The sequence below is a fragment of the Orcinus orca genome, chromosome 19 (genome assembly GCF_937001465.1).
Source record: "Orcinus orca chromosome 19, mOrcOrc1.1, whole genome shotgun sequence".
NCBI classification, from domain to species: domain Eukaryota; kingdom Metazoa; phylum Chordata; class Mammalia; order Artiodactyla; family Delphinidae; genus Orcinus; species Orcinus orca.
The window spans coordinates 23,476,103-23,492,293 of NC_064577.1; the positions used below are offsets into that span (position 1 = coordinate 23,476,103).

The 16,191-nt window shown below is 45.1% G+C and overlaps 1 protein-coding gene and 1 pseudogene across 6 annotated transcripts in view; both read right to left on the bottom strand.

The window, feature by feature from the left end:
- WIPI1 (WD repeat domain, phosphoinositide interacting 1) overlaps positions 1–899 on the bottom strand; it is a 37,478-nt gene extending 36,579 nt beyond the window's left edge. For 3 of the 6 annotated variants that reach the window (XR_007473684.1, XM_033438372.2, XM_004275415.4), the window contains exon 1: positions 732–898. Coding sequence is in view for 5 of the 6 variants with exons in the window: in XM_033438372.2 (XP_033294263.1) it covers positions 732–811 (80 nt within the window). In the remaining variant the exon portion in view is untranslated. Of the gene's footprint in view, positions 1–731 lie in introns of all 6 variants that reach the window. The other 3 variants (XM_012535112.3, XM_033438373.2, XM_012535113.3) reach the window with 3 other exon arrangements.
- Positions 900–10,231: 9,332 nt separating this feature from the next.
- Positions 10,232–11,065, bottom strand: LOC101282244 (AMSH-like protease; annotated as a pseudogene).
- Positions 11,066–16,191: the final 5,126 nt, after the last annotated feature.

Consider the following 16,191-nt stretch of genomic DNA (forward strand, 5'->3'; position numbering starts at 1 on the left):
AATCCAGTCAAAAGGCAACAGAGTGGAGTTCACGCTTCTCCCGGAAGGCAGCCTGGGCGGGGAAAGGGCTCCTGGACTCCCAGGAGGAGGCTCGGCCTCTCCAGTGGGCTACGGGAAGACACAGTGAGAGCAACGGAGAGGCTCCTGACGCCCAGATCCGGCGGGCGAGGTGCCCTGCGCTGGGGCTGGGACCGGGGCTGGCCTGGCCGCAGGGATAGGCTGCCTCTGAGTCATTGGCCCTGCCCAGATGCCACGTTGAGATGCTCAAGGACAAATGGGAAAGTTTTTCCTGTACTCCCATCTTCCTGGGCCCCAACTACCTCGCCTCGGGTCCGCTTGCAACTTCCCCGTCCTCTCCCATCTCCTTTGCTTTGGCCTCTGCCCCTCCTTCCCCAGACCCCCACTTTGGTCACTACCCCGCCCCCCCGTCCCCCCACGTTCCTTGGCCTCCTTCAGCCCCAATCCCCCGGCTAACTCCCTCCTTCTCCCCCCGGCCGGGCCCTCCTGGCTCTCGGCCGGCAGCGGGCGACGGGGGTGCTCAGCCCCCTCCTGGAGGCCGGGGAGGCCGACGGGGCGGCCCGGAGACCCTCACCGGTCCGGGCAGCACCGGCCGTCCGCCGAGGCCTCTGGGGACGTAGGCCCGCGCCTCCTGCACAAGTTGCCAACTGGACGACACCCCCGATCGCGACTTTTCACCCCCACCTCCCGGCAGGGCAGGCGCCTCGGCTTACGTGCAGTCCTGGTTGAAAGAGAAGCAGCTGAGCGCCTCCTCGACCCCGCCCGAGGGGCCATCCGCGGCCCCGGCCTCCATCGGGGGCTCGACCCGCAGCTCCGAGCGAGCGACAGCCACCTCAGCAGCCCGCTGGCGCCGACCCCGCGGGCCGGGTTGCCCGCCCCCTCAGCCCCGGCCCCGCCCCCGGCCCCGCCCGGGCCCCGCCCGGGCCCCGCGTCGCCCCGCCCCTCCTCGCTCAGCTCCGCCCCGCCCCGCCCCCTCCTGCGGGTCCCGCGGACCCAGCCGTCGACAGGGTGGGGTCCCCACTGCCGGCCTCCATTGGTCGTGAGCCCACGCCCCGGCTCACCCTTGGCCAATTGGCGACGGCTGTGGGCGGTACCGCCCTGCTGGCGACCCGCCCCCAACTCCGAGACACGGCTTGCCATTGGGAGAAGGCGCGTGACGCGAAGGCTGCAGGCCACGTGGCGGTGTTTTCACTGCCAGGGCGGCCGGGCAGAGCGGGAGGAGGGAAGGGCCAGGCAGCTGGGCCCGGCCTGCGGGCTCCGGTCCGGCGTCTGCGTCGCGGCCGCGGCAAAGCAGACCGGCGGGCGCGCTCGTTCCGACCCCACCCAGCCCCGTGTCCTGGGTAACACTCCGTCTACTAAACTTACAGTTTAGTAGAGAGCGTTGGACGCCAAAGCCCCACCCTCTCGTAGAGTCTTCAAGCTGCTTAGAAGACTGTTTTTAACAGGAGGATGCTGAGGCCAGATAGGTAGGACGTCGTCTTATCTATTGTCCGTTGAGAACTCTTACCACAGGTCAAGCACCGTGTTAACAATGTGTATTATCTCGTTGAATTCTTACAAAACTTTGGGAGGAAAGCGTAATTATGCCCAATTTAAAGAAGCTGTAACTGAAGCACAGAACTGCTAGACAATTCTGCCTGAAGTAACACAATAAATGGTAAAATGTGGTTTTGTCTGATTTCAAAACCCGTGCACCAACGACTCGGCTAGACAGTTTTTGGCAAAACCTATCTGATCTGTAGCTGAAAAAATGAAATAAAATGGGTATAGGATGTTGTATTTTATGAAAAGGATGAAGTCTTGAAGACAGCACAGTAAAAACCTCATGTAATTCGAGGTGAATCCAAACGGTCTCTCTTCCCAAGATGAATACATGTTGCCATGCCATGTAGAATTATCAACACAACTAATGAATCAGTAGCTCTGCTAGTTTTGGATGTATATAATTACTGACAAATTTTTAATTCCTGCTTTTCAAATTTTGAGACGAAATGATATTTTATTGTTGTTGTACCACTGCATTTCAGACTGGTATAATTCAAATTTTCTATTTTGTGACAAAACTGTATATATGTATATAGGAAACTTGGACCTACAGTGGGTGAGTGAAGAGAACTGTTTCTCTTAAGCTTTTCTGGTTGACTTCTGGTTTGGGTTTTCTGAAATGCAAATATAACAGTTTCTTTTTTCAGTGCTATTATTCTTCCTCTGAACTGATGTAAAAATAGTTCAGCTAACACATCTACAGATGTTGATTGCTCTTTAGTTGATTGTGAGGTGTTGTAAAAATCATCGTAAGGGAAGGAGCCGCTGCCTGGATGCTTTAACTGTGTTATCCTTGTAACGTCTCAGCTCAGAGGTGCTTTCCCTCTCCCCTCCCAGCTCAGGCAAATGCTGCAGTCCTTTTTGTTCTATTTAGAAAGCAAAAAGTCTGACATTCTAGGTGTTAGGTTGTTGGGAGAATTACATAATGTGCGCAATAGGTTTTTAAAGTGGAAGCTGTTATTACCAAGAATTTGGACTTTATGGGGTAGAGATGGGAGCTGGTGTTAGTTTTTGAGCAGGAGAGTTTCGTGATAAAAGTAGTGTTTTAGGCAGATAAACTCGGCCAGGGTGTGTAGAGCAGATTAGAAGGGAGAAAAGCCTAGACTAATGTGAAATTTTAGGAGCAAAAAGCATGTGAGAAACTAGGCTATAGGTTGGCAGCAAGGTCGGAAAGGTTAGGACAAACCCAAGAGAGATTCTTTTTTCTTGAAATGTATTTGACATATAACTTGGTGTCAATTTAAGGTGTACAACGTGTTGATTTCATACATTTATGTGTTGTGACATGACTGCCATTGTAGCGATAATTAGCACCTCATCACGTCATGTGAAGAGATGTTTTGAAGGGCGCTGTCCACTAGAAGGATAATGTGAGCCACAAATGTGATTAAAAATTTTCAAGACGTGTCATTTAAAATTTTCTAGGCCCCATGTTAAAAAGGGTAAAGAGAAATGGGCAAGTTAATTTTAATAATATTTAACTATTTAAATACTAGTTAACATAACCCAGTACGGCAAAAATATCATTTTAGTCGGTAATCCACGTAAAATTATTCATCAGCCAGTTTGGATTATCATTATTTTTTAGCATAAACATTTAAAATCCCGTGTGTCTTTTCCACTTACGGTGTATCTCAGTGCGCGCTGGCCACATTTTAGGTGCGCACGTGGTTGGTAGCTATCTTATTGCCCGGTGGACTTCTGAGAGCATAAGCCTCAGGGCACGGCGGCTGATGGGGCAGGAGGGGTGGCAGGGAAGAAGACCGGAAGACTTAAAGCCGGTTCCATGGTCAGAAGGTGCCTTGTGCTGCTTTCAGAAACCAGATGTCTGGCAGGTGTTTAGGAAGCTGCATTTAGTTTCAGACACGTTGAGGTGGTAGAGCTGAATGCTCGTTGGAGTTAAGGTTCAGACCTAGAGATGTAGATCTGGAGGAAAACGGGTCACTTCCCAGCCCCACTTTTTCCTATGAATGCTCTCCCTTGTATATTTCCTGCTGGGTCAATGGTTCACATCCCCCAAGGACCCATGTGGAAATAACATCCCAGGGCTGCCTCATCTGGTTTTATTTTTCCCAAGACAACACAGAAATCTGTATTTTATGTAAATGTGTATTTATAGAAATATTTATTTCGTAGAAGCCTATATTTTTACGTACAAATGTTAAACTCTGACAACTAATTCTTCTTTTTAAAAAAACACTATGTGAGCCAAACTAAATACATCAGCTGGCTGGATGTGGTTTGTGGAGGGCCAGTTTATGACTTCTGTTAGAGGCAGAAGGAGCCACTTTGAGAGGTTCCACCCTCAAAAAAAAAAAAAAAAAAAAGTCCCAGAAATCTGTTTGGATAAAAGGCCAAGGAAAAGGTTATAAATAAATTCAGAGGTGCTGAATTCATTTAATGCCAGGCTGGTTTTTCTTTTTTTAAGTCCTAGCTCGTGTCTAGGTTCTATAGGAGTGGAAACTCCTGATTTGAATATCAGGCTTATGGCATCTTAATCCTTCCACATTCTTGGAACAGATATTTCAAGGCTGAATATCAGAAGCAAAGGAACATTGGGGGAGGGGCAGAGAACACACAGTTCACTGAAATGGGAACAGGATTTTGACTCTTTCTCTTCTTCCCAATTGGAATTCCTCCGTGTCCATCTTTTCCCAGGCAAAATGTCCATTCTTTCTAGGGAGACAGTAAGTCAGCAAAATCTTGGGAGAATCAAGCCAGGGTCTGGGAATCAAACATCCTTTGTAAGATAAAATTGCAGGCCACAATTCAGCTAATGGGAAGACTTCCTATTTGTGTAACCATCAGGTTGTAATTTAAAGATGCTGACCAGGGCATTCACAGGGCATACACAGGGGAAGTTGGAAATGAGAAATCCTGTCTGATGCAACCTTCCGGTCACTCAATATGCTTGCCTGTGACACCCAACCATCTATAATTAGAGTAACTACTAGGTGAGTGAATACTGCTCCTGGCTGCTGCTTCTTTTTATAAAATCCATTCTATTTTTATAAAATCAAGTCACAGGAAATCATCTCCTTTCTCTTCCTGTTGATGTGTTTCAACACTCTGAGTGTGAGCTGAGGAAGAGAAGAACCACAACGGAGAAGGGTGTATGGTGGTCCTTGCAGGACAGAGGAGAGGGGGAGAGGCAATAGAAAATAGGTAAGCCTTTGGGGCTGCAGAGAGGGAACGGCGACAGCTTATGATGTGAAGGGAGCTCAAGAAGTTAGCCCCACAGTTCTAAGTAGGAGAGGAAGGAACGGGCTGTAGGGTGATTTCTGGGAAAGGACATGGTCCCATGGGATTGGCAATCAGGAAGTCCCCGGCCAAGGGCCTGGCTGAGCAAAGGCACAACTGGGCTTTCTTGTTACTCACCGTGGGCACCGTCTGTGTGGGAGAGCACGGCTGCAGTGAGTGAACAGCCCCTGGGATGTGCCTTTGTTCCCCAAACGGAACCGTTATTTCTGGGTTTTTTGCTTGAAAAAAGGGAGGGCAGGGAGCAAAAACTAACAGCCTTTCTAATATTCCTTGACTTATGTATTTCCTCTCAAGGGTAAGAAACAATGATATTTCACTGAAGAACTGGTGTCTTTGTCTTCACCCCCTCCCCGATCTGTCATATTTTGGCTTCCAGAATAATCTTCCTAAAACACCAAAGCAAATCATAAGTTATCCATAGATAGTTGCTGGTCAACTGACATTTACAAAGACAGTAGTTTTCTATGCCTGCATTTGCAGACGTACCTTGAGCAAATGGTCTATTATTCAACACAATGTGGGGAGGTTCAACCATTGAGTTTCTGTTCCCTGGGACGTCTGAAGACCAGCTGAGATTACAGACATGGGTTCATCAGATCAGCCAATCACCCTGGCTTAAGTGTTAGAGTATCTGGAAATGGAAAACAAAGCTTTATGGAAAACTTGGCTTGAAGCCTCATACAGCTTCATTTAATGCTCACTACCTCTGTTCTGTCCAGGACATTTTATCCCCATCATGCAGCCGCGTAAACCCATCTTGAGAGACGTTGGATAAGTTTCTCAGGGTCCCAGGAGATGCTGTCTTCACTCAGTTCCCTCCACTAGATTCTCGGGTCACCATTTCATGCTGCCTCTTGCATTTCTGTAGCTCAAGGTTGGAAACAGAGCTGGAATCTGAAGCTGTACCTCATTGGCTAGAGAGGCAGGGCAGAGAGGAAAAGGATTGTGCCAAGAAGGCCATTGGTCAAGCTCAAAGGGGAGGCATGGAGTCCTGCAACTTTTCAAAAAGGTCCAAAGCTTTGCTTAACGTTTGCCAGGGTACTCCAAGTAGAGTTGGCCCTCTGTATCAGTGGATTCCGCACGCATGAATTCAACCAAACTTTGATCGAAAATATCCCCCCAAATTTAAATAAATAAGGAAATAAATTCCGGTTCCAAAAGGCAATATTAGAATTTGCCACGTCAGTAACTATTTACACAGCACTTACATTGTATTAGGTATTGTAAGCAAGGTAGAGATGATTTGAAGTATTTAGGAGGGTGTGCCTAGGTTATGTGCAAATACTATGCCGTTTTACGTAAGGGATTTGATTTTGATATGGGGCAGGGGTCCTGGAACCAATCCCTGTGGGTACCCAGGGTCGACTGCACTAAAAACATCTTTTGCTCTCAAGCAAAATGTTAACCTGTGGGTGGGAGTGGCTAGTTGATAAATGATGCTGTAGGACTCTGGGTTTCTTCCTGGTCTAGAGAGACGGCCTAGGGAGTGGTAACCATTCCCTGGAATACTTGTCTCTAGGAAAAAGGTGATTTGCGAGGTCTTAGGACGGCAGGGCGACGGCTAGAATCCAACGATGCGTGGTGAACAGCGCCATCTAGCGGTCCACAGTATTCGGTTCCAGGCTGGTGGGTGGATTTTGAAGGAAAGACTGACTTCAGGGGAAAGATCTGGGGATTTGATTCTAAAGCTTTGGAAGAAGAGTCCCCGAGGCTCCCCATGTGTTCTTCCAAAGCCTCTTTACTGTCTGTACACCGAAAACACAGAGGCCTCACTCCCCACTTCCTGTGCTGGAGGAGACGTTTGGAAGGCGTTTGCATATTCACTCATTTGAAAAATGTTTATCAGGTGCCTATTATGTGCTTGCCACGGTTCCAGGCCCTGGGGATGCACCACGGGACAAAATCCTTAAAAATCCCGCCCAGGGCTTCCCTGGTGGTGCAGTGGTTGACAGTCTGTCCGCCGATGCAGGGGACGCGGGTTCGTGCCCCTGTCTGGGAAGATCCCACATGCCGCAGAGCGGCTGGGCCCGTGAGCCACTGAGCCTGCGGGTCCGGAGCCTGTGCTCCGCAACGGGAGAGGCCACAACAGTGAGAGGCCCACGTACCGCAAAAAAAAAAAAAAAAAAAAAAAAAAAAAAAAATCCTGCCCAAAGATCTAAATAGACATCTCTCCAAAGAAGACATACAGATGGCCAACAAGCACATGCAAATGTGCTCCACATCACTAATTATCAGAGAAATGCAAATCAAAACTACAATGAGGTATCACCTCACACCAGTCAGAATGGCCATCTACAAATAATAAATGCTGGAGCAGGTGTGGAGAAAAGGGAACCCTCCCACACTGCTGGTGGGACTGTAAAGTGGTAGAGACGCTAAGGAGAACAGTATGGAGGGTCCTTAAGAAACTAAAAATAGAACTACCATATGATCCAGCAATCCCACTCGTGGGCATATATCCTGAAAAACTATAATTTGAAAGGTTACATGCACCCCAATGTTCATTGCAACACTATTTACAATAGCCAAGACATGGAAGCAACCTAAATGTCCATCAGCAGAGGAATGGATAAAGGTGTGGTACATATGTATTGATACAATGGAATATTACTCAGCCATTAAAAAAGGATGAAATAATGCCATTTGCAGCAACATGGATGGACCTAGAGATGATCACACTAAATGAAGTAAGCCAGACAGAGAAAGACAAATATCATATGACATCACTTATATGTGGAATCTAAAAAAAATGATACAAATGAACTTATTTACAAAACAGAAACAGACTCACAGACTTTGATAACAAACTTATGGTCACCAAAGGGGAAAGGTGGGCGGGAAGAATAAATCAGGAGTTTGGGATTAACATACATACACACTACTAGATATAAAATAGATAACAAGGACCTACTGTACAGCACAGGGAACTCTACTCAATATTCTGTGATAAGTTATATGGGAAGAGAATCTGAAAAAGAATGGATATATGTATATGTGTAACTGAATCACTTTGCTGCACACCTGAAACTAACACAACATTGTAAATCAACTCTACTCCAATATAAAATAAAAATTAAATTTAAAAAAATAATAAAATTTTAAAGATTTTTTTTAAAAATTAAAAAAGTTCAGCCCACATAGGCAGAAAGACCACAAAGAAAAAAATAAAGTGGAGAATACCTGAGATGGCATGAGTGCTGAGAAGAAAAATAAAGCAGTGAAAGGGCGTCTGGAAGAGTTGAGGAGGGGGTTGATTTCACGGAGAGAAAGCAGGGAAGGCCTCCCTGGAAGATTCCCTTTGAACAAAGGCCTGAAGGAGAGGTGGGAACAGTTTCCGCAGGCCCGTGGGGAAAAGCATTCTGGGCAGAGGGAAGGGAAGTGCTCACGAAACACGGTGGAGGCCAGGGTAGTTGGAACAGAGAGAGGAGGGGGCAGAATCCGTAGGCAAAGAGGTCAGAGTGGAAGTGCTCGGGGTGTGGGAGAAGTGCGGAAAAACCACTGGACGTTCTGACGTACATTTGAACAGAATCACGCAGCTGTGTTGAAATAAACGGCCGGTATCTTGGGAGATTCGCAAGTCACCTTAGTGTGTTCGAAGCTCCCGAAAGCCCAGTATTGTGTTTATTTACCATTGTTTCACAGGCTTATTTAGATCTCTCGTTTTCCAGGAACACTCACTAACTTGTGGGGCTTGAGAAAGTAAAAATCAGCCCCGACAAGCCGGCCCAGATGTTCCCGGTAGTCATAAACACGTCCAGTGCGAGGCCACAGCGCGGCTGCAAAGTGCCTGTGAGTGGCTCCTGTGTTCTTATCACTGCCTTCCCCAGAGGTGCTTTGTTCTTCTCACCCCCGGGACAGAGATTTTGGAGATACCCAATGGTTAAAGCACGCCGCTTCAGGACCACCTCCAGCCCTGACCTGACTCCTGTTTCCCCTGCGCTTCCCACCTTAGAATCACTCAGCACAAACCCAGGTCCTACAGAAGCCCCTTCCCACACAGCCTCTTACTGAGACACCCCATCTGGTGTACACCTGCCCTTGCTGCAGTAAGTGAATAAAACCAACACTGACTGGGCGAACCTGGAGGTCTTTACCTCGAACGGTTAGCAGACCCCAGTGTTTTGTAGAGTAAAGTTGGAGAAAAGCTGGACAAAACGATGACTTCCTACAGTGAAGTTCCTCAAATCTAAACCTGAAGCGTCGCATCCCACCTGAGATGTCCTGTGTACTCGTTGGAAAACAGTGCGCGGTCAGTGAAAGGGTTGAGGACCGTCAACTAGTTTAAAATTTAGAAATAGTGAGTGGGTATTCTTTTCATTAGTTGTCTCTTGTCTGTCCGGTCCTTCCTGCTGCTGACATTTTTGGCTGAATATTTGTGCTACAGACCCTCTTGGCTTGACTGGGGGCTTCATACCCACCCCTCCTACCCGGGGCTTTTTCCAGACAACACTCGGATGTCCAGAGAAAGAGCAGAGTGGTTCCAGGCAAACACGTCCACGTCCACACCTGAGTCACAGGGAGAGTGTACGCAAAGGTGATTCGCAAAATCGGGCTTGCACCTTGGAAAGCTCATTGCAGAAGTCGAGGATGGAGCAGAGGCAGAGATCAGGCTGGAGGCTGGTCCATCAATCCCAGCTTGAGGTGATGAGACCTGAACTCAGGTGACAGCTCGGGGTGGGCGGGGGGGCGGGTAGAAGTTTCAGGACTCAGTGGCCTATTAGACCAGATGCTGGTGTCCATTGTGACAGCACCAAAGTTTCGTTGTTCTTTTCCCATACTTTTTCTGCTTTTAGTAAAATGCTCATTTATGTTTTCTCTGATCTTAGGTTAATGGGGTGAACTACATTGATTAATTTTTTTAAATTGAGGTGAAAGTCACATTCGGTTAACCCTTTTGTTTGTTTGCAGCACAATTTATTATCTGGTCATAGTATTTGGGTATATTACTAGACATAGATTTAACACCGTTGTGACTTCTCTTGAGACAGAACAACCCCAAAAGAAAAGTTCAAAATGTGCAAGAGCGATAAATACCAAACTTTCTGATCTACAAATGTGTACATATAAAATGCCAGCCATTTCTGGAGTCATCCAGCGACCACATGTTCACGGCTAGGTGTCTGGGGTTGGCAGTGCTAATTGTCGGAACATGTCACATGCGTTGGCCCCAATTATTTTTATGTCATTTACCAGACATGTTTGCAGGGACGGGACAGCCTGGGGTCCCCGGGGGGTGAAAGCCCTTCATTTTACAAGCAGGAACCCCAAGCCGCTGGCTGCTCTGATGAGCCTGAAGTTGTCGCTGTCTTCATGCTTTGGTGACAATCAAATGTCAACAGCCTCTGGCCACCAGGGCGGGACAAGACTGCAGTTTGGGTCGAATGTGTCTGGATCCATCCTGTTGACCCTAAACGTGGAATAATTCTTCCATTTTCTCCATGTCGCAATCGTCTGGTCCCGCAGACTGCTCCGGCATGACCACGTGGATAGCAGTAAATTCATCTTGTGTCCGTTTCCACAGGTTTCCATTCCTCTTGCTGCATTAGATCTGCCAGCTGCAGCATGTGTGGCCAAGATCTCGTGATAAAACTGCACATCACAGCCCTTCAACCGCTGGCTGCTGTGCAGCACTCAGTTAAGCTGCTGCTTTAAGGCCCTATTTAGGGGAGGAGACTGAGTAGTGTAATTGATCACATCACTTCTATTGGGCTGATCTGCAGACACATTCAGCAAGGAGTTGTTCTGGTGTGGGCGAAAGCAGGACAAAGCAGTCCCATGAATCTGCTCTCAGAGAGCGGGGTCGGGGGAGTGGGGGGCTTGGGCTCCCCTTGTAAGCTCGGGCTAATTCTTGCTTCTTGAGTTGATCTTCAAAAACCACAAACTGCTCCCATTCGAGCTTCTGCTGGCGCATCTGAGCAGTTTGCTTCCTTTCTGTCTCTGTCAATCTCGGAAGTGTCAGTTTTTTGGAAAATTTCAGCTTTTTCTATTTGTTTTGCTTTGCAAATATTCTTGATGTTCCATGTTATATTTCTTTAAAACGTCCCTTTTCAATTCATCTGTCCTTGGGAATGCAATCTCCTTCAGTTTCTTCATAATATCCTGCGTCTCAGGTACTCCACAGTTGCTGGTAATCTTAATACCTGGGAAGCCTTCCTACAAACAAGATAATAAATTGATTATAAAGAACAAAGGCATCTGCCAAGTTTCCTTCCTTCAAATACACAAATGCCATCCTCTCCATCTCTATTCCCGATATGAAGTAGTGCCCCCTCCCAACAGACATGGAAAACAAACTTAACGTTACCAAAGGGGAAGGAAGGGAGGGGATAAATTAGGAGATTGGGATTGACGTGTACACACTACTATATATAAAACAGATAACTAATAAGGACCTACTGTAGAGCACAGGGAACTATACTCAACATTTTGTAATAACCTATAATGGAAAAGAATCTGAAACAGGATAGATATATATATGTATGTATGTATTACTGAATCACTTTGCTGTACACCTGAAACTAATACAATATTGTAAATCAACTATACTCCAATAAAAAAATAATTACCAAAAAAAAGTAGTGGCCTGGAGTGATATTTTCTTTGATGGTAACATTACAACCAAGGTTGCTCAGAACATGGACTCACTCTTATGGGCTGAGGGAAACATCTTATTGTGAGGCATAGATAGCAGCTACTTCTTCCCCAGAATTCACAGAAAATTTCTGATCCATGTTGTCCTGTCTAAAAAATGAAGGTGTTCACTGATTCTTCTCAATTATGTCATCATATTACTTCAATCTAGTCGAGATATAGTGGGCCATAAGAGCTAGATAACCCATTTATTAGAAAAGGATGTAATTCAGGAACAGGCAGATGGAAGAGATGCTTCAGGCGAGGGATGTGGGAAGGGGCTCAGAGCTCCCCTACCCTTTCCACACGCTACGCTCCCAACACCTCAACGTGTTCACCAACCTGGAAGCTCCAAAATTAACCTTTTTAAAGTGAACATTTCAGTGGCATTTAGTACATTCACATTACTGTGCAACATCCCTTGTATCCAGTTCTGGAACATTCCACTGCTCCAAAAGAGAACTCTGGACCCATTAAGCAGTTACTTCCTATCCTCCCTGCCCCCATCTCCTGGCCATTGCCAGCCTGTTTTCTGTTTCTATGGAATTACCAATTCTGAATATTTCACATAAATGGGGGTCCTACCATATGTGACCTTCTGTGTCTGACCTCTTTCACTGAGCATAATACTTTCAAGGCTCATCCATGTTGGAGCATGTACAGTATTTCATTTATTTTAATGGCTGAATGATATTCCGTTGAATGTATGTACCATAATTTGTTCATCCATTCATCAGCTGATGGACACTTGAGTTGTTTCCACCTCTTGGCTATTGTGAATAGTGCTACTCTGAATATGTGTGTACATGTAATTATTTGAGTACCTGTTTTGAATTCTCTTGGGTATAGACCTAGGCGTGGAGTTGCTGGGTTATGTGATAATTCTATGTTTAAAATTTTGAGGAACTGCCAAACTATTTTCCACAGATGTGGAACCATTTGACAGTCCATAGCAATGTACGAGGGCTCCAATTTCTCCACGTCCTTGCCAACACTTGTTATTCTCCGTTGTTGTTTTTTTTTATTACTGTAGCAGGCCCCATGGATGTGAAGAACACTGAAGTTTTGTGCCATGTCTGCACAATTGCAAACACCTGGGACGTCCAAGTAGTGCTGGATCCCCCAGCTGAGCCAAAGCTGCGCTATGTTCTCAAGTTTCCCACATCTATTCTGGGTCACACTCTGGGCAACAAAGCTTTGTGTCACATAGAAAGTCGTTCAGCCTCAACACATAAATTCTAATGTGAATCCACGGGGCCAAGTCAAGGGACCAATATCTGAAGCAGATCCTGCGCTGCCACCTCTGGCCTGTTCTTTCCATTCTGATCTTTTATTCTCCAGGTAAATCCTCTTGATGCACCACTGATTCTCCAGATATGCTGGGATGCATTCCTCAGATAAGCTGGGGTATGGTTGCACCCCGGCTTTTGTTCAGCCCAGGGATCTCTGCTCTGTAGGTTTCTTGTTAGGGTGGAAGGTAGTGCCAATCACAGCTGATACAGGAGGACAAATTGCTTTGGGAACCAGAGCCTTTGGTTCCTTTGACTGTAAAGATGCTGCGTGACATCAAAGAAGGAACGTCTTAGAGGTAGCTACTACCTGTATCCCAGGCATAGGGTAGAAATATGGGATGGAGGGAGAGAGAGAGAGAGAGAGAGAGAGAGAGAGAGAGAGAGAGAGAGGGAACCAGATCATTGGTGAAGGGGTAGTGGCTGAAGCCATGAGATCAGGTAACGTGTAATGGAACATGTGTCAGTTGGTGAAGAACTGGAATGAAATGTCCTGGTGTGATGTTTGGAGTATTCCTTTAATTTTAGTTACACTATCAGGAGGGAGGCTGGCTTGCGTGCTGAGCTGGTCAGGGCAGCTCTAAGTCACACATTGCTGATGAGTGAGCACCTCTGTTATAAATGGAAATGTGAACTGTCAAGCGCTCCTCGGCTGAAACTACGTGCTGCACAGGATCACGGGTTTTCCTTATTGATTGCAAATAGACGCAGGGAATAAAAAGCTGGTGTGTTGTCCAAAAACACGACTGAGAGTTTTTTTTTAAAACTGAAGTGGGTGTGATTTAGACGTTTCATGATTTCTCTGACACCAGAAACATCCTTTGGTGGGGTTCTGATTTCTTATGGAAGTTTGGTTCCAGAAGCTATTTATGAGCCTAAGGGAAAGACATCAAGTGGATAAGATGTATCTTAAAATATTGAAAGTGGCAATTTCCTAGGTCCTCAGTTCTTCCCTTTCTGGTCTCTCCCCAGGGATCTGCTCCCACACTTGGCGGTTTAAGTCAGCCTCTATCTACAGTTGACCGTGGTCTGACCTCACTCTCTGGAATGCTCTGCCTGCCTCTGATTTTCACGGCATGTCAACATGCACTCCGATGGCATTCCTGACGATGGCATTCCTGACGGGGGATCTCTTTCTCCCGAGCTCTTGAAAGAATCCTGCTTCAGCGACTCCCAGGGAATGGTGGGAGAGGTGTTTTTTAAAAAGAGATTTGTCACACACCAAGGACAGCAGTCATTTACTTTGCACCCTTTTATGCATGGACTATTTGCATGATAGGCTGTTCATTTCCATTCTCCTATTCTCCCAATCCATGAACATAGTATAGATTCTGAGGTCTTCTTGACCCAGGTCTGAAATTTCTCATGAACACATAGCCCAATGCCTTACACCCCCCAGGGATTCTTATCACATTAGCCTGTGTATTTCCTTCAGAGCAGTTATCACAACCTGAAATTATCTTGTTTGTTTATTTGTTTACATGTTTACTGTCTATCTGCTCCATCTAGAAGGCAAGCTCCATGAGAGCAGGGTCTTCTCCCAGCATCTAGAGCAATGCTTGACCCCATAGTAGGAGCTCATGAAATATTTGTTGAATGACTGACTTACAGAATCAATAATTTTGAAATCATATAAAACTTATTAATTAAATTTATAAATTAAAGTTAAACTTTCCATTAACTCATCATCAGTATCTTTTCTTGTCTCTCCTAAACAATGATATTGTCCAAATTTAATTGGTATTATGACCAAATGTCAATTAACTATATTAGTGGCTCTCAAATTTTTGGATTCCCTTGACACTCAACAATTATTGAGGGCTCCAAAGGGCTATTGTTTGTGTGGGTTTTATCTATCATTATTTGGTGCAATAGAAATGAAAACTGAGAAGAGTTCAAAATATTTATTAATTCATTCATTACAAAATAATAAACCCATCATATATTGACATTAGTACCATATTTTTTTCTGTTTCCAAAACAAACAAAAAATGGGGAAGAGGGGCTTTGTTCTACATTTTTACAAATCTCTTTAATGTCTGGCTTAATAGAAGACAGCTGGATTATCATAGCTGCTTCTGCATTCAGCGTGTGGTGACATCACATATCGTGTAGCCTTCAGCAAACCCCACTGTGCACTTATGAGAGAACAAGAGTGAAAAAGGTGAGTCATTCCTTGGTATTATTTTGAAAATAGTTTTGAGTTCACAGGTGCCTCAAGAGATTCTTGAGTGGCCCCAGGGATCCTTGAAGCACATTTTGAGAACAAATGAACAATATTCATGGAGAGGAATACTTTTCTTTGCCTCAAAACCCCTGAGTTTTCCTATTTGCTTAAATAAATAAAACATTTAAAGTGTCTTTTTTAAAAAGTTACAAAATCCAAGTCAGATTTATTTCTGTGGATTTCCATTTTCATGGAATATCTTTTTCCTTGCCCTCACTATCAGTCTGTATGTGTCCCTAGATCAGAAGTGGGCCATATGCGGGTCTTGTTTTTGTATCCATTCAGCCAGTCTGTGTCTTTTGGTTGGAGCTTTTAATCCATTTACGTTTAAGGTAATTATCGATATGTATGTTCTTGGTGCCATGTGTTGGTTGTTTGGGATTTGTTTTTGTAGGTTGGATTTATTTCTATAATGAAAGGATGGTTTCACATTCAAAGATCAGTGAATACACTTAATGCAATTTTAACATATTAACGGACAGAGTAGGGGAACATAATCCTCTCGATAGATCTTCTGGTCGATTGATAATTTCCAGTTCATTCAGGATACGAATTCTCAGCTAGCTAGGAATAGAAGGGAATTTCCTTAACCTAATAGAAAGTACCTACCAAAAACTTCCAACAAATAGCATACGTACAGTATAAACATGGCAAGAATTTCCTAGGAGTCAGGCCTGCATGCCCTGGGCATAGCATGGAACATTTCCTCCAAATTCTGCTTTAGCTTCAGCCCAGCCATTTCGATACGTATTCTTGTCATCCTGCTCGTGTCAAAACATGTTCTAATTTCCATTATGGTCATATATATGCATGTGTGTGTATACATGTACATAAATATTTAAAGGAATGCTAAAAATTTTACTTTTCTAGTATTTATATATGTATATATATATATATTTTAGGAATACTGAAAAATTTCTAAGCATGTCAAGTTTTTATTTGTTGTTGCTATCTTTAAAGTGGATTTCAAATTTTACAGAGAATATGATAATGTCATGTTTATTTGGGGGTCGCTTGGTTTTCTTCTAGCTTAATGCATCTGTGTATGTGTGCGCGCGCGCGCGCGCGCGCGCGTGTGTGTGGCCTGGTCAATTCTGGTAAATGTTTTATAGCATTTAAAAATAATCTGAGTGCACTAATTGTTGGGTCCAGAGATCTCTCCATATGTTCATCAGATCAATCTTTGAAATTGCTCAAACCTTGTATTTTCTTGCTAATATT